Source organism: Sinocyclocheilus anshuiensis, unplaced genomic scaffold (genome assembly GCF_001515605.1).
Source record: "Sinocyclocheilus anshuiensis isolate Anshui unplaced genomic scaffold, SAMN03320099.WGS_v1.1 scaffold436, whole genome shotgun sequence".
Lineage (NCBI taxonomy): Eukaryota > Metazoa > Chordata > Actinopteri > Cypriniformes > Cyprinidae > Sinocyclocheilus > Sinocyclocheilus anshuiensis.
In genome coordinates, this window is record NW_015560618.1 from 132,390 (window position 1) to 154,387 (window position 21,998).

Here is a 21,998-nt window from a genome sequence, read left to right on the forward strand (position 1 = left end):
TTCAAGATGCACGTGTATATTTGTCTGATCTTTGACGCGATCGCGCGCAGCAGTGCAAAGTTGATTCTGTGCTTACCTGGTCTAATATTTGATGTTTTCAAAATTGTGTAGATTTAAGTAGCAAATTAGAATCGCTAAAATTAATGCATATATCTTGAGAGAAAGGTCTTATTTGTGATTTTCAGTTTTGTTTTAGATAATTAAAGCAACAGTTTTTCCTGGCAGCAGCATGTCTTAAATACATCACCCTATCACCGTATGCATTGGCAGTAGCCAGTTTCCGTACTTGCTTGCAGCAACAGCAATAACCAACAGCAGCAGCAGCAGAGTATCAGATTTATTCTGCAAAGACCAAATACATTAACATTGTTATATCCATTACCATGCTAAAATCTTTCGAGAGTTGTCATGATAGAAATATATTTTTGGTTTGTTATGTAACTGGCAGAACAAATTAGACTATTATGCGTTCTCCTACTTAAAGGTGGGAGCATGTGTTATATCTATACCTCTATCTATCTATCTATCTATCTATCTATCTATCTCAGCCCCAGACACCAATTTGCAGTAAAATACTATTTGACTTCAAAGCTAATACACATGGACAAAAAGGCCCAAAACATTTTGATTTGATGATACGCTTAACTATCTGAGATGATTTTATTAGTGCTGATTTGTCTAAGTGGTTATCTTGTTTTTGTATCCGTTTTTTTTTTTTTTTTTTTTTTTGGGACTGATCCAGGTTATTTACTGCCAGCCGCTCAGCTTTCCTTGAACAGGATGGAAACAAGCAGTAATGTTCATTAGTTGTAACCAAGGTCATCTGTGAACAGAGATGAGCGTGAAGGCTGATGGAATTATAGTGTCACAGACTAAAAGATTCTCTTTGGTATATCTATAGTGGCATTGTTGTGTTCATAAAAACATCTTTCCTATAACCTCATAATAGCTTATTTTCATAAATTGTTCTTTTTTTTCCTGTCCTGTATTTTTTCCCCCTTATTGTATCTTTCAGTAACAGAAAACTGAGGGAAACTGCTTTCAATTGTATTCCTGTATTCCATCAGTGTAATAAGGTTGATTTAGTCATCCAGATCTTAAGTATTTTTTGAATTCTTGATTTGTACATTTGTTTATTCATTTTGTTAGTTACCACATGAAGCAAGTTTTGGGTTACATAATAAAACATTTTTACAGTGTAGAGTATAATTACTTAAGTCTACTTAGATATCCTGAACTGCATAAATGTAAAAAAAAAAAAAAAAAAAAAAAAAAAAAAAAAAAGGTTGAAGAATCTAAGAAAGAAAAACTACTGTCTAGAGATCCCTATCTATTGGGAGTCCAGTGGGCCAGATAAAATTCATCTTCAGGCCTTGGTTTGATTATCTCAGTCAAATCTTCCTAGCTTCTTTTTGATTTATATATCTAGAAGCTGTTTGGCCTTCAGGCCCCGATTTTGCTGTCTATGTAGGACATTAAACGTCTGGAAGCATTTAAAGGATTCAAAAAGATTAATATTGGTGGGACCAATGAAACAAGTATTTGTACAGAGGATACTGCAGCAGACAATGTGAGATATGCTGTACATCTGCTCACCAAAACCGTTATGTTCCTATGTTCAGGCCCTCCGCTACATAATTCCCAGAGGTGTAGATGAACATCAAAAGCTACTCAGTGCCCTGTAATGTGTTTATGATACTGTTATCATTGGTAGCTACCAAATGAATTGGACAATTATAATATGACCTCCAGTTTTTGTTTCTCGGCATGGCAGCAGACGTTTTTGACAGTGATTACCCAACATTTTTACAAATCTGTTTATAAATTGTGTCAAATTGTGTTGAAAATTACTTGAAAACAGTTTGATGTATGTATCTTTTTCACCAAAAATCCTTCAAACACTGAACTTTTGTTTATTGCACAATACCACATTTGATTTATATGTTGGAAATAACATTTCTGATGCCTGTATGTTTAGTTTGTGCTGCTGAGTTGGATAGTTTAGATATGGCCCTTTGGGATTCCATATGCTGTATGCCTGCTAAAAGTTATGTTTATATAGTGGTAGCTGGGTTCTTTATTTTACTATTGTATTGATAGAGAAGAAACATATTTCCTCTGATATTAAAGGGATAGTTCACACAAAACTGAAAATTGCCCCATGATTTACTCACCTTCAAGCCATCCTACTGTAGGTGTATATGACTTTCTTCTTTCAGATAAATAGAATTGGAGTTATATTAAAAAATGTCCTGGCTCTTCCCAGCTTTATAATGGCAGTGAATGGGTGTTGAGATTTTGAAGTCCAATAAAGTGCATCCATCCATCATAAAAAATGTCTTTGGGGGCTTAATAAAGGCCTTCTGAAGTGAATCAATGCTTTTGTTTAAGAAAAATATCCATATTTAGAACTTTATAAGCCATAATCTCTAGCTGACATCTTACGTCATCCGCTGGATGCCACTTTCTCATGAACGCGTGTACCGCTAGCTAGCGGTAGCTAGAGATTAAGGTTTATAAAATATAAAATATGGATATTTTTCTTACACAAATGCATCGATTCACTTCAAATGGCCTTTATCAACCCACCAACCCCCTGCCCCCCAGAGCCATGTGGAGTACTTTTCATGATGAATGGATGCAATTTATTGGACTTCAAATGTCTCCTCAGACATTTGAGGTTCATGGTGTCATATTACATATACAGTATAGCATTAATCCTCCCCCTCATTGATCTTTTGGCCATGCAACTGATCAGGAACAGGCTATTTATGACCCTGTTCTGAGAAAGAGAGGCACATTGAGAGTAGAGGACCTTGATGCTGGTTTTGATTTTATCCACCCCTCCACATCTATAGCACTTGCAGGCTTTTCTTGTTGGGATGAAGAATATACCCAAGCATTAACTGATGTTGGTTTAAAAAAATCAAACAATTAATATTGTCTTAAGTTGATGGCCACTGCTTTTGAGTTACCAAAAAGTACCACCATCTTCAAAAAGTTTGGTCTATGCAGGTTCTACACCAGGGGTGTCCAAACTCGGTCCTGGAGGGCCGGTGTCCAGAAGAGTTTAGCTCCAACCCCAATTAAACACACCTGAACCAGATAATCAAGCTCTCACTAGGCATACTAGAAACTTAAAGGCAGGTGTGTTGAGGCAAGTTGGAGCTAAACTCTGCAGGACCCCGGCCCTCCAGGACCGAGTTTGGGCACCCCTGGTCTACACCCTTCTCCCCACCCAGAAGGGGAAAGAGTAGAAGAGCATCTTCATAATGCCTACAGGGCAGGTAATGCAGCTCGATTTGGTCAGTCTCCCAGTCTTTTAGGACACTACAGGCTTCCAGAATTTCATAAATTATGTATTTGATGTATTATGCTTGACAGGGTACCTTAATGACATGTATATCTTTTCAAAATACTTTGTGCACAAAGCTATTAGAGGAAGGTAACTTTGTCCAAGTTTGAAACAATGTGCTATACATTTCCACAATGTCTTTTTTAAGTTTTCTTATATCTTGATTGCATGGAAATAAATCTGAGCAAGACCCAAACTGTCATCAGTAAAGAGGACTCGGCTCTTCTAAGAGTTTTCAAACCCTTATTTGTTTTTAAATGACTTCAATGCTCCAATCACTCTGTTGGTCATAATAACCTATCAGCAGTTCAGAAAGAATTCCCTTTTGAAAAAAACAACATATGCTAGTTAAGTATGTTTTGAAGCATGGTAGCTAGTTTAAGCTGGTCCTTAGTTGGTCCTTATCTGGGCTGCGTTTCCCAAAAGCATCGTAAGCCCAAGTTGATCGTAGCTCCATTGGTGACAATGGTTCTACAATCAACTTAAGCTTACGATGCTTTTGGGAAACGCAGCCCTGGTCATAAGCTGGTTTAAGCTGGTCATGTGCTGGTCCTAAGCAACTAGCTCCTGCTCAGGATCAGCTCATGACCAACTAAGGACCAGCTTAAACCAGCTCAAACCAGCTGACATGCATCAACACACCTAAACAGCATATTCTGGGTTTTTTTGAGAACAAAGATGAGGAATACTCCACCTCTACTTTATTGCTCCTGTGAAGCAAAAGTTCTTGTAAGTTAGACTCTCCAAGTAAGGTTTGTGCGAGTCATTGTGTCCATCCTGTCCTGCACTTAATCATGGTCTGCAATAATCAGTTCTGCTTGATCTCCCAAAGCAGTGTTTCCCAACCTTACACGTTTTGGATGTCTCCCTAATCAAACACACACACACCTGATATAACTTATCATCTTGTTTGCAGAAACTCCAAAACTTCAAAAGGGTGTGTCAGATAAGCAAGATATCCAAAATGTGTACAGTTGGGGGGCTTCCAGGAACAGGATTGGGAACCACCGTCCAAGCACTGTAATGTGCTACTTAAACTTCCATCACATTCACACGGATAGTCTTTAAGAAATCTCTTGCACCCTGGTGAATACTGCTATTCAGTTGCTTGATGGGGGTTTCTTCATGGTTAAACTTTTCTTCTGACAGCCACATTGCTGATTCTCTTTGGTCACTGTTAAGCTCACCAATGCTTGCATTGCAGATTTACCAAACAACAGGTCTTGCCAGAACTATAGTTTTGACTACCTCTTGGATTCAAGTCTACTGATTTCTCAGTTTTGTTGACCCTTCTTTGGTCCTCATGTCTGATTTCAGGTTCCAAGAACCAATTCCAAAGCAAAACTAGACATTGACAGCTATCTAAAACATACACTAATGATCCAGACAAACACACTTGTCTAATAAGAAACAGATGTAAGTACAACTGCCCAAATATTTTTGGCATCTTTACTTGGTAGGAACTCTGAGCAAATTATGCTGTAATTTCTAAACACATTACTCAATGTAAGGGAAAAAAAAGAATCAAATCAAGCATGACTTATTATGACATACCTATGTAAATTTAAATCAATAAAAAAAATGATAAAAAAGAGTCCAAGTATTCTTCTAAAACTAACTACATGTGATGTCAAGTTAATTGATTTAGTTTTCTCCTTTCCCACAGCTGGTTTGAGGAAAAGTTTCCGGTTGAGCCGGAAGGACAGCACAGGTCAGCATGTGAGACAGAAGATGGGCAAAGGACATGCCGGTATCCATTTACCAATATATCAGGAGGTCCTGCCTTACAAGAGAAAGCCTGATGAGCCTTACCGCCTTGTGCTCCTAACTGGTGAGAATGATTCTTGCTTTAAAAAAATAACTCATCTAAGAACTTCTTGTTTGCATCTAAGAATTCTGTCATTGTTAGTACTGTCAAACGATTAATCGTGATTAATCACATCCAAAATAAAAGTTTGTGTAAACAAAAGCGATTAATCATTTGACAGCACTAGTTATTATTCAGCTTTTAGGGTTGAAAAGGTCACAATAGTTCAAATGCTATGGAAGCCTATTTCCACCGCTGAAAAAACATAAATAAATAAATCATTGCAACTTTTAATTCTGACTTTCTCAAAATTGTGAGAAATAAACTTGCAATTACGAGTTATAAAGTCAGGACTGCAAAATACAAACTCACAGTTGTTAAAGTCAGAATTGCAGTATATAAGCTCGCAATTCTGACTTTTTTCTCATAATTTCAAGTTTATATCTCACAATTCTGACTTTTTTTCTTGCAATTCTGACTTTTTTTCTGTATGTATGTGTACTGTTTATTTATTATGTATAAATAAATACACACACTTACAGTATATATTTTGAAATAATTACATGTATATACATTTATATATTTATATTAATATATTTTATATTATATATATAACAAACTCACAGTTGTTAAAGTCAGAATTGCAGTATATAAGCTCGCAATTCTGACTTTTTTCTCATAATTTCAAGTTTATATCTCACAATTCTGACTTTTTTTCTTGCAATTCTGACTTTTTTTCTCAGAATTTTGAGATAAAAACTCGCAATTGGGAGTTATAAAGTCCGATTCTGAGAGGGAAAAAATGCCTACTTTTTTACAATTGTGAGTTTATATCTCAAAATTCTGATAAAAGTACAAGCAATTGCATGTTGTAAAGTCAAAATTGCAAGATATAGAGTCACAAATCTGAGATTATATCTGGCATTTCTGACCTTATTTGTCAGAATTGCAAGTTTATATCTGGCAATTCTGACTTTGTTACTAGCAATTGTGATTTTATATCATGCAATTCTGAATTGCAAGAAAATTTTTTTGAATTGCTGGGAAAAAAGTCTGAACGCATGTGCTATATTCCAGGTCTATTACAGACCAAATTTTGCATTTTTCATCACTGGTAAGCTTCCCTAGCAGTGAGCTGTTAACCATTGGGCCCTGACTTTGAATAAAGCATGTTCCACTTTTATAATAATTTTTTTTTTTTGAGGGTGGGGGGATTCTTTTGTATCTTTTTTGAAGCTTGACAGCTTCAGTTGCTGTTCATTGTAACTGCATGGAAAAGAGCATGGAAAAGTCTTCATATATTCTCTTTTTGTGCGCGCGTGTGTGTGTGTGTGTGTGTGTGTGTGTGTGTGTGTGTTTGGCAAAGGGAAAAAAATGCATGCAAGTTTGGAATGATGAGGGTGGTTATTTATTGGTATAGGTAAAATAATATAGATACTGTAGAGAATGTAAGAGTCTAGAAAGTTAAATTAACACATGGATCTGCAGACTATGTATCTGTTTTCATTGAACTGCTTGTACGTAGATCTGGGCCTGCAAAATGTTCACCTCAATGTCATTTCTAAAGTCAGACTCCAAAGGAGCCAAAAGAATACGTGCTTATTATCTAAACATGAGACTACTGCTTGAATATGCCAGACAGCCCTCCATACAGCTGGAGCCACTTGCTATTTTTTATGTCATTTACATTCCCTGTTGCCACAGTCCATCATAGCAAGAGTTTAGAAAATGACCATAATCAAAAATTGACATTCCATTAAGCATGAAATCCAGAGCTATCTGTTCAGAGGTTTAATGAAATGGAAGTTCAGCTTTTGTGTTGCTGAGGGTATAGCTATAAATATTCAAAATTGAATGGCATCTTGGCGGATAGAATTTCTATTGTTATAAAAGTAGTAACTGTCTGCCTAAAACGTCATCATTGCTTTAGTGTTTGCATAATTACGAATGCATGATATTCTACTTAGAAATTTGATGAGCCATGTGAGATCATTTCAACTTTTTCACTTTTTTTATCCACTGCTGAATCAAAAATATGTCCCTGTGGTAAATTTAGAGCATTAATTCTCAGGTATATCAGGGGTGAGAACAGCTGTTGGCAAGGTGTAGGTGAATGCAAGACTTCTTTCCCAAACAAACAACAAAAAATGTACAGGAGCACAGTGAGGTCTCTCCCAGTACTGAAGGACTTCAAGTGAGCCTTGACAAGTATGGCCAAAGAGCCAAAGGACTGGGTGGATTTATTTAAAAAAAAAACGTTAAATCATCTCAGCAAGGTCAGAAACTGGGTTGTCTACCATTGATATATGAGAAAAATTAACAAAAATGTGGCACTAGACTGTGCTGTTTTTTCCCCCCTATTTTGTCCACAATGTCTGAATTTAGCTGCTGTGAAACAGACTTGTCATGATTAGTTTACATTTACATTACATTTACATTTAGTCATGTAGCAGACACTTTTATCCAAAGCGACTTAGAAATGAGGACAATGGAAGCATTCAAAATCAACAAAAGAGCAATGATATACAAGTGCTATAACAAGTCTCAGTTAGCTTAATGCAGTATATGTAGCAAGGTTTTTTTTTATTATATAATAAATAAAAAGAAAGCAGATAGAATAGAAAAAGAATAGAGCAAGCTAGTGTTAGAGACCTTTTTTTGCTTTTGTTAATTGTATAATAAATAAAAAGAAAACAAATACACTGAACAAAATTATAAACGCAACACTTTTGTTTTTGCCCCCATTTGTCATGAGCTGAACTCAAAGATCTAAGACTTTTTCTATGCACACAAAAGGCCTATTTCTCTCAAATATTGTTCACAAATCTGTCTAAATCTGTGTTAGTGAGACACAACACAAGCCTGACAGACATTGTGTCAGGGTGAGTAGTCTCTTAACATATCAGATAATTTTACCTTTTTTAGCAAGGTTAGTTTAAGCTGTAAAATGTCATGTAATGGGACTCCCCCCAAAAAAGAAAACAGAAACTTTTTTATTCAAAACTACAAAAAAAGCAACAAAGAGGGATATTTATATATATTCTTGTAAGAATTTTCCTGTTCTTTTTCATGAACACATTAACATGTCGTTTGTTCTTTTGCATACGAGACAAACAAAATGTCCACAAAAGTTTAAGCCCACCAAAGCAGTCTGCTCATCCCTAATGAGCAGGTTGTTGTACAAATTACTAGTTTCACTTCTAATGTGTGTCATTCTCATGAGTTTTTGTTGGCCATGGGTGTAGAACATTAACGTCTAATTTGACTAACTCTATGATCGCTGCTTGCCTATGTATGCCATATAGAACTATAACTTAAAAGGCATCCCGGAATGAAAACATACTGTATCTTCCTTAATGTGTTTCTTCAACTGACCACAGACACAGCTTGCAAATATTTCGAAGACCATCAACCCACTGGTTTGTTTGCAAGATGAGCACTGGTGGATGATGACAGTGAGGGCAGGCAGAAAGCCGACGTGAGGTCAAACAAGATGATTTAATATTTTCATATTCAACCTTAATGCGATTTTGTTCTTTCCTCTCACTCTGTAAAACTCATTTGCTGTGAAAAGCAATCCTGTGCCAAACGTGAACTGAGATGGCCAAAAACATTTCATGCATTATCAGAATGGCAGGAATTTCACTCCAGAATCACATTCCACATCAAGGAGGCCAGTTGCAGCCAGTGTAGTGATAACATACTTACTTTGATTTTGAGAGATGCACCCGCAGCGACCGTACCATCTGTTTGTGACTGGCAGACACAGGCTTTTAGTCTCTCATGAATGGGCACCAGACAGATTCTTCATTTTCACTACAGCAGTATGGCTTTTTCTTTCTGGGGGTGCTTGGGCCAGAGCAGAGACTGGATCTGTGTTTTGGAAAGGGTGCGAGTGGCGGGGGCCACAACCTGAAATCAATACAGCATTACCCCATCATCCTTATACTTAAATCCCAGTGATGGAAACAGCAGATGCCTGCCGGAATAATGGGCCTTTTGTACAGGGCCTAGTGGGGTTGGTGTGACCGAGTTAAAGAGAAGACTTCTACTCTCTGACCCAGAACACTTCAGTGTATCTGTGCCATGTGAGTTCATATAACATTTGTGCAATACATCATCCTAATAGTACACCTGTTTAGAGTTGCTTAAAGTTCAGTTCACGTCTTGTTACCTCGAAACTGTTTCCATCCAAACTAAATTACAATAGGGACATCATGAGAGGGATCAGACAGACCATTCATAGCTAAATTAATGGGAATAATATGGTGGGAATAAAAACAAAATAATGGCTATAGACCTTATCCGCCAGAGAAACAAGTATGCAGCCATCTTTAGAATTTTGCCTTTGAACTTTCTTTTTAGTAGCAGCTCTGTATATGTCTATGACATCGCTGTTGAAGAGAAATTAGCTGGTGAAGTAGATTTAGTTATTGTAGAGTTAACGAAAGTTAGCATGAGCATTGTAATGTTTGAAGCGGATGTCAAAACAATTGTCAATAGATCGGGAAGATTTTAAAATGAGCAGTTCATTTATAAATCTATAAGATTTGACCTTCATGCTGTGGAAATACAAATCGGAAAATTCAAATGGGTGGAGCTATATAAGGTCTAAGAAAACCTGTCTGCTTTTTGATCAGACAAGCATCACCTGTTTGGGGACATTGGATAGCCACTGTTTAGGGTTTTCATGAAATGTCTGTAATATACTTTGGTTAAAATTCCCCAGTGGTTGTGTAAAACAACACCCTTTTTACCTGGTCAAAAACAGCTCTGTTCACAGAGACCCGTTTTGGTACATGTCTCTTTAAATGATAATGAGCTACTGCTCACACCTGAATTGCTTCATTACCCCATCATCCTTATACTTAAATCCCAGTGATGGAAACAGCAGATGCCTGCCGGAATAATGGGCCACTTCATGGCCTAGACAGTCCATGAAGACTTTAAATACAGTACATGTCCGCCTACAAACAAGGACTGAATCTGTTCATGTACCAGCTAACCAGCCAAGTCTACAGTCTTTTATATTGGGCGCAAGATAAAGAGAAAATGTTTGGACAGGGATCATGAGTGTGACTGAAGTGTGATGAAAATGTATATTGGTACTGGTGATTTAGATAAGCTTGTATTTATATTGAATGAATTATTCAGCGAATGTTGACTTCTGCTTTATTGCTTTGTCAGTGTTGATTAATGAGTGATAAACTGCTGGTGTGTGTGTGTGTGTGTGTGTGTGTGTGTGTGTGTGTGTGTGTGTGTGTGTGTGGGTGGTTTTTGGAGGATCGGGAAGATTTTAAAATGAGCAGTTCATTTATAAATCTATAAGATTTGACCTTCATGCTGTGGAAATACAAATCGGAAAATTCAAATGGGTGGAGCTATATAAGGTCTAAGAAAACCTGTCTGCTTTTTGATCAGACAAGCATCACCTGTTTGGGGACATTGGATAGCCACTGTTTAGGGTTTTCATGAAATGTCTGTAATATACTTTGGTTAAAATTCCCCAGTGGTTGTGTAAAACAACACCCTTTTTACCTGGTCAAAAACAGCTCTGTTCACAGAGACCCGTTTTGGTACATGTCTCTTTAAATGATAATGAGCTACTGCTCACACCTGAATTGCTTCCTTTTAGACTCCGTATTTGGCTCTGAAGTGGTCTTATTCAAATATAGCTGTCTATGTAGAAACCGGCTGCAAATTGAAACAGCTCACTGGATGACACATTTTAGAATCATGCAACCATAACGAACTGGCTGCGTGTTTTCTTTTCAGCTTTTCTGAGCTGGCAGACATGCCAGAAACCTAACTGAATGCAAAACAAAAGGTAAAAAAGTGAAAATGTAATCTGATTTCCCCTTTAAACATGCATGTGCATTAGCTGGACAAGCTTGAAAATTGCTGTTTTTAGTTAAATTTGTTCTAAAGAAGCACATTTATGATGACATTCTTGTCTTGATTTTATTGCTGATTGGAAATATATTAGTTTTGGAGATGTCAATGTCAGATGTCTACATAGCTGTCTGCTCTGTTGGTATTACAAAGATGTCCACTAAATAAAGTAGCTAGATAGACTACAAGCTAATGGGGAGATGGGCATTTTTGTTTCTTTTGAATACTTGATACTGTAGCTTATTAAAACTTATTATTAGCAATAATACATCCATTTTTAAAACATTTAAAAAAAAGTCCAGTCATAGTCAATAATGTTGGGCATTGCTGTTTGAGATGAGTGATCTGAAGCTGAGTAAAGAGTAAAATGTCACCACAGCCAATCATAAAACAGGAAACAATATATTTCTCAAAGTCATGTGACAATCTTGGTTGTTATCATCACTGTCACTCTTGAGTACTCGTGTATTCATGCCCATCCCTACAAGCTACTTAACTGAACTACTTTGAAGCTATTTAAGAGAGAATGTCTTTTTTTATAATGTCTTTAATGTATTTTATATATCAGATAATATACAATCTAGATGATACATAATTTATTGTATTAAAAATAAATAAATAAAACAAATAAATGTACACTAAAATCCAATGAACCACTAAAAAGCAGTACAATTAGAAAACATCTTAATTTATGTAATAAAAAACTTTCAGGTACAGATAATCCTGAATTTGTCAATTGTTTATTTGATGGGTGAATCATTTATTTACATAAAAATTAATTTGACTTCCTAACAGCATACATATGAACCATTGAATGGTACTAACAACAGTTTTAGGTAGTAACTTTCTAACTCTGTTCCAAGCAAGCAAACTGACTAACAAGAATCAAGAACAACCATATTTCTTAAAAGTAAAACTATTGCCTTGACTCCACACTCTTGTAAATGTTCATGAATAATCTGTAGGCAGACCATCAAATCTTTCCACATTGAGGCCTAAAGCTGTGTTGGACTGCCAGAGTGGAGAAGAGAACAGAACCAGCTTTTCACTGCCACTCTGAGTGTCCATGAGTGATGTGGACAGGGGGCGATAGAGCGATGAAAGAACAGGATAATTACAGCCACTAACAGCTAGACAGACGATGCAGTGATGGAGTGAGCGGTGTGACTTTTTCTCTTTATTCTGGAAAAAGGTCATGTTTCTGCTTTAGGTTGGCGTTTGTCTTGCCTGTTTCTCCCCTTTGGAAGCTCAAACTAACAGCTTTCCATATTTCTGACTGTGTTCCAAGCTTCCGAACTGTAGCGAAACAGGGTTAGGGTCTAAATCTGTCTGACATATACAGTTATTTGATTTATGACATTTAAGTAGTGAGTTAAAATCGATCAGTAAGATGGTGGCCGTGATTTAGCATCAGCATGTAGCCTTATGAGCGCCACAACTAATGACAACCACAACTAATAAACAGCTGTGATCACACTGTTTCCAGTTCAGTGGAATAAAGTGTTTGTAACAGACTCCTGCTTGCCTTTAAATGTCCATATAAAGCTTGCACTTCAAAGCTAACACACACTGAAATGGGCTTGTATCTGCTGTTTAATGACTGGTAACAGTGTTTTGTTGATGGGTTTAGATCAGTGTTTGCAATATAGCCATATCACTTAGTATGCATGCATGCTCCATGAACAGAAGGTTTTTCGTATGATTTGAAAGGTTAGATGAAGAGGACACACTCACTCACACACACACACATACACAATGTGTATTCACTCACCCCCCGGCAGTAAAAGTTTATAGTTTATTTTGGAATATGCAGAGAACGTGTGGACAATTAGAGTTAGGGTGTGTGGCGAGCTCCTCAGGCCTTGTTAAGCTCACCTCTGAGCATACTTTCTATGTGACTCAGTCTAGTTAAATAAAGGTCGTACTACCTAACCCTTGCTCAGTTTTGGACACATGTTACCGGAGACAGTTCTGCTTCCACTTGTATCAAATGTGCACTTGTATTGATTGTAGTGTACATTGAAAAGAATACATAGGACCCTGGGGCTACAGCAACCCCAAGTGTCCCCTTCATAGTAGCCTAGCCTTTTATTTAATTAATATTTTACTTTAATTAGAGTTTATTAGAACAATTAAATTCTCTTTTGTAGTTGCCCTAATTAAAAAGCTATTAAAAGGCACTGTTATTCTTAAATTCAGAGTTAACTGTAGTATTAGTAAGATCATCATTTTCTATTTGGGGTCTCAGAGAATTATAATTAAATTATTTTTCTGGGATCACATGAAAAAAAAAACATTGTTACTATATTTGTTTATGTTATGGTAAACAGATAAATCAATAATAATATCTGACAAGTAGCTTTTAAGGTCAAAGGAACCTAATAAAAGTTTTTGTAAAAACAAATCACATTAATTTCACAATTACTATTATTTTTTAGAATATCGGGGTCTCTGGGATCTGTAAGTCAACCTCAATAGAATTTGATTTGGATTATTTTTTTCTTTCTTTAATTTCAACAGATACCACTCGGCAGCAGAAAAGGCATGAGAGAGAAGGGGTAGAGTACCACTTTGTCTTCAAACACACTTTTGAAAAAGAAATCCTCAACCACAAGTAAGCTAAACACCCCTAAATGGTACCCAGCCCATGTTGTAGCTTATTCTAGAGGCTAGTTTTGAGTTGTGTTGCTTTACATTGCTAAACCTATTTTGTTTAGGGAGCAATTATGGAAGTTTACAGTCATGGATAAAAGTTTGTTAATACAGATTTAAAATAAAAAAATGCATATTTTAAAATCAAACAACACATTTAATAATCTACAACTTCATGATAAACTTCTTTTTATCTAAAAATGATTCAAAATCATGACTTTAAATAGTGGATTTGTAAGAAGCCGACTACTTTATTCCTTCCTTTAAAGATGCTCATGGAATTTAAATCACACATTTAATCCTTGTTAATGCTGAAAACGCAGATCACATCCATTGACAGGAAATACTCTCTTTCTCCAATTTTCACTCAAAAGCGAGAGGAAATCTCAAAAGCATGTGTCTGTGAACAGTGTCACATTATATTAAACTAGAGGGATATTTTAAGAGCCCTCTGTGGTTTGAAATGACTTTTTGTCTTGTTAGTTGGACATAGGGAAAGAAGTCAAAGCAAGTGAGACAGGAATGACAGAGAGCAGACAGCCCAACTTTCCAGAGAGACGCACTAGAGAGAGGAAAAGCTGACTGCTTTTTGCATCACTCCACCGAATTACCATCATCTTTGATTACCATACAAAAGCCTTGAAGCCAAAGACTAAATAAGTTACTACCAGGACTGAGCAGTAGGACCCTATCTCTACTTCACTAAAACAACATCAACTAGGCAAATGATTTCAAAATTATAAAAGGATTCTAGTTTGAAATCACTAAGCAGTAGTTCTACTTCTGCATGTTGTATTTTAGCACAAAACCCTATAGCCCAAAACCCAGGTTAAAGGCCCCTTCACACCAAGCACGATAACTATAAAGATAACGATAACGATATAGTTCTAAAAATCGTTCTCAATATTAAAGAATAGCATAGTTCATACCACAACTATAACGATAACGATACAGAGGAACGATATCATTGTGATCGCTTTCAAAACAATTTTTTTCCAGCTGATGAACGATAAAACACTGACAGCCAATCAGAATCCGTCCTGCTGTAACGAGCTCAATAATTTAAAGCGGCAGACGTATGTGCGCTTAGAATAAATAGACGATACCGTTCGCTGGTGTGGACGCTAATATCGTTATCTTTATAGTTATCGTTCTTGGTGTGAACGGGGCTTAACTCTATATTAGATGCATATTTAAATAAACTCAGCATAAACATGCCTTCTTTTATGTAAATTAGTTCCATTTACATTTACATTTAGTCATTTAGCAGACGCTTTTATCCAAAGCAACTTACAAATGAGGACAAAAAGCAGTCAAAACTAACAAAAGAGCAACAATATATAAGTGCAAATGACAAGTCTCGGTTAGCCTAACGCAGTACACTTAGCAAGGTGTATATATATACTGTATATATATTATACACATACACAAAGACAAAGAAGTAGATAATAGAAAGCTAGTGTTTGGGTTTTTTTTGTCTTTTTAAATAAAAAAAATAAGATAAATATAGATAAAGTAGAATTAATCAGTGATGCCAAGTCTCTGTGATGTGGTTGCTATGAGGCTAGAGTGGTTGCTAGGGTGTTGCTATGCAGTTGCTAATGTGTTCTGAGTGATTTGAAGAAACCTTGAGTTGTTCTGGTTATGCAAAGTCTCTATGGTATGGTCGCTATGCTGCTATAGTGGTTGTTAGGGTGTTGCTATGGAGTCGCTAAGGAGTTCTGAGAGATTCCAAGCAATCTTGAGGTGTTTCAGTAGTGATAATTGTCTATGATATGGTTGTTTTGATGATAGAGTGGTTGCCAGGGTGTTGCTATGTGGTTGCTAAAGTGTTCTGAGTGATTCCAAGCAATCTTAAGATGTTCCAGCAATGCCAGGAATCTTCAGGAATGAAGTAGTTTCATTATACATAATTCACAAAACTACTGTATGTGCTTGTTGCAATTAAGATTACACTATTACCACCCATGAAAAGCAGGTGGTAAATTAAATTGTATTATAATGATAGTATGCTAGATTGTAGTAGTATGTTATGTCCTCTACAACCAAGCACTCTAGTCTGCAAAATGGGGAATTTGTATTATCACTAGATTCAGGAGTTAACCAGTTAGCAGCATGTACAATAAATGTACAAAACACATACTTAGTATTAATTCTCCTCTCCATTTAGGATAAGTGGTGCACTTGACTTTTGATAAATAAAGCTCAAATTGATTTGCTGTCTTATTTTATATGCAAATGTCACACTTATGGAATGCATTGCATTTTCATGCTGGATTGTTCTTTAGAGACCATTCCTCAAATGTTTGATCAAACACGTGGCTGTCATTTGTGTAACATACATAAAACATACTAGGTCAAACAATCTGTTAGGATTATCTGCTGAAATGTTACAGTTTACTCTAAATGACTATGTTCCTGTGAGAAGATCCAAAGCATTTTATATAGCATTATTTTCTTTACAACTTAACCACAGTGTGTCAGCCATATGACAGTTTGGGACATTCCATGAAGCTGCTTTTTCTCTACAAACATATTCAGTGGTAGCCAAGTGTTTACCGCACATATACAATATATTCAAACAGCACATAAACTGTACATGGAGCAGCAACTGGATGAATATTTTATCATGCCAATGATGTTTAACAGCAAACTTAAATACAACACCTAGAGATTTATGTGTGAATGCTCCAAATTGTAATTTATTTACAAATGATTTATTATCTTGTTATTTATCAGAATTGTTCATAACTTATTAAAAATCAGACTTGTAAAGGGTTTAAGTTGTCAGGGATTTAAATGGTAAAAATCACTATATTCCCCATATTTCATGCTTTCTCAAATGTTTCATCTAGATTTTTGGAATACGGTGAATATAAAGGGAACTACTATGGTATGAGTCTGGATTCAGTGCGCAGGGTTGTAGCGGAGAGCAAGGTGTGCCTACTGCATGTGAAGCCACACGTGAGTAACAGATCATTCATGAATTCTTTCATTCATTCATGAGCGCCAAGAAGCACTGGATCAGGTATCCATGCACGAGATTCTTCAACAACAACTCCCACTTTCAGGACATATTGTTTAGTGGATTTTATTTCATATTATTAAAGAACCACACATGCAGTATATGATACAAATACCACAATTTGTGCCTCTCTCCAGAAGCATGAGCAAAAGAGGAAAGAGAGAAACAGGGATAAACAGAGTGAGCGAGAGCCAGGAATACCTATATTACATGTCATATTTGTTGACTTTGGAACAAGACTCAAGGGCAGGAATTATGTCATTCTGGACGGGGAGATTCTGTCAGCTCCACTCCAGTTGGTACATTTCCTGTGGTCTGATTATTTTTTCATCAGCTTGTAACATTTATAGACACATTCTCACTGTATTAACAAACATACTATGGCCACACATTTGAATTTATGCATGGCTGATGCTGCAGGCCTTGTGTAGAATTTTGGAAATGGTCTGATGCTGCAGGCCTTGTGTAGAATTTTGGAAATGGTCTAGTGTTCATGTCATAGAAAATGGTTTGAAATTAAATAGTTACAATATGGACACATTCATACTAGACTGAACAGATTATTTTGGAAAAAAGATGGTTCCCATATGTTGCCATTTTGCTCACTGTATGGCATTCTTTCACAATTTTTTCTCCATTGTCTAACAGGCCATAACAGCCTTATACACCTCTGAGTTGAAACCCTATGTCGTATTTGTGAAGCCTCCGTCAATAGAGAGCTTGAGACTGAGCCGAAGAAAAGCAAAAGTTCTGTCAAGTCAGAATGAGCAAACACCTACAAAAATATTCACGGTAAGAGATATAATGATTGTAGTTTCCTGCCAACTCTGTTTGTTTGTGCATTATGGTTGTTATCGTTTTGCACTGTTTGATTGGCTGGTGTTGATACTCATTAAAAAGTTTTACATCTAAGAAATTATTATACTGATACTTGCATATACTTTTGACTTTTTTTTTTAATTTATGTTAAAAAGTGAGTATCAGATATGACACTTCAGGATTTTGAGGCTTTTTTCTGCTCTGTTTTGGCCTCTCCTTTATCATAATATATGAGCTATAAAAGCATGATGTGTCAAATATAATATGGATTTATTGATTGATTGTCTAAAGATCCAATAAACGTCTGTTTCAAATTAAATTTTTCTTAAGTCAGGCTTTACAGGGTGAAAATATACATTTGAAACAATGTACTTATTGTGTAAAACGTGTTGTTACATACTTACATTTTAAGTGCATGTAATTTGTGTGAATGTGTAATGTAGTCACAGTGGACCAATCCCTAAGCATAAACCTAACCCTTCTCCTAACTTTACCTCAATAGCAGCAACTGCATATTTTATTTATTTATTTATTTTAAATTTTGCATAACACAAAAAAAGTGTATTTTGTAAGTACATAGTGGTTAAAAATACTTTATATAATGTGGGACCAAAAAAATATATATATTGGAGAATCCCACATTCTTAATTCACGACCTTCCTGATGTTACACCTGTTCAGTACATAGATGTAAAAGGCCTGACCTGACCTGTCATCTTGACCCAACTCTCAGCTTCTTTGGCATTTGGTGCACCTTTAATGCACCAAGGGTCCCTTTTAAAAATCGCTCCAGGGTGGGCTGCAGGTGTGCCCCATGAGCACACACAGGTTCATCTTCTTACACTTCCAAATGTCTGAGGGTTGTTCAGGCTTGGGGTAGAAGGTTTTCTGGTAACCCCACTGAGACACATCTGTGTCATGCTGTGAGCTTGAGCACCTAAGTCTACCCTGGGGTCTTATAAAAGACTTAGGTCATCTCTCGCACACCTGGATGTTGTTTTACAAACTACCAAGTTCTTGGGTGCAAATGTGTTGCTCATCTTTCCATATTAACCCAGGACAAGTCCTATATGACTGCACTGAGCACTGACCTTAACAAGACACACTTGGACATCTCGTTTTCATGATTTAGTGGACTGACTCATCTTTACGGTCTTCTTTACTTTTCTTTCTCCAATCCAAGCCAGTTCAGTCTGATGTATAATGTTACATCATTTTTTATCATTCATAAACCGCAAAGTGAAATAACTTTTGAGGTAAGGCAAGACATTTATAGGCAAGATGTATTATTTCAGACCATCTGTAGCTTTGGGTAAAATGTCTATTCACTGTTAAAAATAGTGGACAATATCATAGCGGAGAAAGAACATTTGACTGTTGACCTGAATGAATTTAATATGAACTCTTAAAGGGGTCATCGGATGCCCATTTTCCACAAGTTGATATGATTCTTTAGGGTCTTAATGAAAAGTCTATAACATACTTTGGTTAAAATTTCTCAATGGTAGTGTAAAAAGCACCCTTTTTACCCTGTCAAAATCAGCTCTGTTTTCGGCAAGCTGTTTTAGTCCATGTAGCTTTAAATGCTAATGAGCTCTGCTCACCCCGCCCCTCTCTTCCGTGGGGTGATGAGCAGACTGTAAACTTCAGCAGCGAAACTTGCTAACTAGCACATATTAGGAAAGGCGATTTGCAAAGATTCATAAAAAACCCTTATCCCTTATACTTCTGTAGGTAAAGCTGGATCACGAATGATTCACGCGAACATATACACATTTAGGACGATCGGGGATCGGCACATTCCCTTCAAAAACGAAAGTAACGTTAATCCTCTGCGTCCTCAGCAGCTCAGATGTCAGACTGCTATGTTCATTATTACATCCAACAACAAAACACCTCAATTGCTCAATCGGAGACATTCTTGTCTTCCCCTGCACCGGAGTCGACACAATGGCGGACAGCTCTCAGCTCACTCAGGGCGGGTCTAAGTTAAAACGGCCTTGTCAATCAACTATCGTGGGAGGGGCCTGTGCAGAACTACGTCATACTGACAGGAATCTCAGAACAGCCTGATTTGAGAAAGGGGATTTTAAAATAGGGATTTAAAAAAAAAAAAAAAAATGGGTGGATTTTTATCATTATAAGATGGATGTATACACACTTCCAACACACATTTATGTTCAAACAACTTGTAAAGTGAATTTTGCATCCGATGACCCCTGTGCAGAACTACGTCATACTGACAGGAATCTCAGAACAGCCTGATTTGAGAAAGGGGATTTTAAAATAGGGATTTAAAAAAAACACTGGGTGGATTTTATCATTATAGGATGGATGTGTACACACACTTCCAACACACATTTATGTTAAAACAACATGTAAAGTGAATTTTGCATCCGATGACCCTTTTAAATACACTGAACTGTATTCATGTTTATGGATATTTTTTCTAAAAGGTTCATAATGAGTATATATGTCAGAAATCAAGCCTCTGTGGCTCCCTCCGATCACCACCAGAGGGAACCGTCACCGGAGTACTAACTGTTCTTAAGGACTTCATTTCCCATCACCCCATGCCTGAGACTGATTACCTGCACAGGTGCTTATCATTATCATGACTATTTAATCAGTGCCTACCATACCCTCGCTGGGAAGTCTTGTTTTTGCTACTGCTGACATTTCTGAGCGTTTATACCTTGTTTGATTACCTGTTGCCTGACTCAGGTTATGATTCTGCCTTGCCTACGTTGCCCTTGTATACTGTTGATTGAACTTTGCCTGTCTGCTTGTTAATAAAGCTGCACATGGATCCCAACGTCACTGAATCCTCATTACAGAAGACTTCGCCTCAAGTCGATCCAGCAGCTTTCTATCACTTCACCACGGAAGTAACCGCTCAAGCGTCAGTACTGGCTTCTCATCAACAACAGCTTAACCAACTTACCTCACTCACAGAGGAGCTGGTAACGACTCTGCGAGCTCTGCGGATACCACCACCCGAGGAGAGCTCTCCCCCATTTAACCCACCTCCACACGCTCCGGCAACTGCTGCCGTCACCACCAGCCCTCGCTTGGCATTTCCAGAAAAGTTTGATGGATCACCCACGAAGTGTAAGGGGTTTCTGCTCCAATGCTCGATGTTCGTTAATCAACAGCCAATGCTATACCCCACGGACAGTAGTTGCATTGCCTTTGTTTGTTCGCTCCTAACTGGTAGGGCGCTGGATTGGGCCACCGCAGTGTGGAGTGAGGACCGCACCGTTTTCCCCTCATTTACCAGTTTCATTCAACACTTCAGGGAGGTGTTCGAACACCCCGAGGGTGGCAAGGAGATAGGCGAGCAGTTATTATCTCTCCGTCAAGGAAGAAGTTCAGCGGCTGACTACGCACTATCCTTCCGCACGCTCGCTGCTCAGACAGGGTGGTTGGATGATCCTCTCAAGCTCCTCTTCCGCAAGGGGCTCCATGCTGACCTGCAGTCTGAATTGGCCTGCCATGATGAGGGTAAATCTCTGGAACAATTCATTGATCTGGCGATTCGCATTGATAATCTCATCCGCTCTCGACGACAACCTCACCTCTCTTCGGCTCCTATGGTTATGACGCCTCTACCACATGAGACTGAAGCGATGCAGATCGGCTATACTCATCTCAGCGTGGAGGAGAGAGAGAGACGTGTTCGCCAGAACCTCTGTCTATACTGCGGTCTCTCTGGACATATGAGAGCTTCCTGCCCCACTCGACCGTCTCGTAACTCTTCTGCGGTGAGTCAGACTTCCAGTCTAGTTACTGTATTACAAATACCAGTTACTTTAAGGGTTAATGGGGAGCTTATTGACACTACAGCTCTTATAGATTCTGGGGCAGCAGGAAATTTAATTGATTCTGAATTCTCCAAGACTCATAAAACTCCCCTTGTTCCATGTGAATCTCGTTTGGCAGTGTCAGCATTAGACGGGCGTCCTTTGGGCTCTGGCTGGATTCAGTTCATCACAGAGGATTTATCACTACGCACAGGAGCCCTCCACACTGCGACTATCCGTTTATTTGTTTTTCAATCCCCTCAAACGCCCATTATCCTGGGACTGCCCTGGCTCGAGAAGCATAACCCGTGTATTTCCTGGTCCAAGAAACAGATAACTCAGTGGTCTGAATCCTGCCGCCAACATTGTCTGAACCTGACTCCCCACGAGACAGAGAATAAGCCCATCGCTGCACCCAAAATCCCCATGGAGTACCACGATTTAATCGAGGCTTTCAGCAAAGCTAAAGCGTCACAACTACCTCCCCATCGTTCAAGTGACTGTGCTATCAACCTTCTATCTGGTTCACATCCCCCCAAAGGCCGAGTTTTTCCCCTGTCACAACCCGAGTCTGAAGCCATGAAATCATATATCGAGGAGTAATTAACTAAGGGCTTCATTCGACCATCCACCTCACCTGCTTCAG

The 21,998-nt window shown here is 37.7% G+C and overlaps 1 protein-coding gene and 1 long non-coding RNA gene across 2 annotated transcripts in view; one reads left to right on the plus strand and one right to left on the minus strand.

Moving 5' to 3' along the window:
- mpp7b (MAGUK p55 scaffold protein 7b) overlaps positions 1-21,998 on the plus strand; it is a 59,459-nt gene that overhangs the window by 30,828 nt on the left and 6,633 nt on the right. Inside the window, exons 14-18 of the mRNA XM_016478167.1 lie at positions 5,022-5,186; positions 9,170-9,250; positions 13,575-13,668; positions 16,562-16,670; positions 17,380-17,523. Coding sequence (XP_016333653.1) covers positions 5,022-5,186; positions 9,170-9,250; positions 13,575-13,668; positions 16,562-16,670; positions 17,380-17,523 — 593 coding nt within the window. The remainder of the gene's footprint in view (positions 1-5,021; positions 5,187-9,169; positions 9,251-13,574; positions 13,669-16,561; positions 16,671-17,379; positions 17,524-21,998) is intronic.
- The window catches only part of LOC107681821 (uncharacterized), a 5,613-nt gene continuing 3,824 nt past the window's right edge, over positions 20,210-21,998 (minus strand). The window contains exon 2 of the long non-coding RNA XR_001633303.1: positions 20,210-20,257. This is a non-coding gene — a long non-coding RNA (uncharacterized LOC107681821). The remainder of the gene's footprint in view (positions 20,258-21,998) is intronic.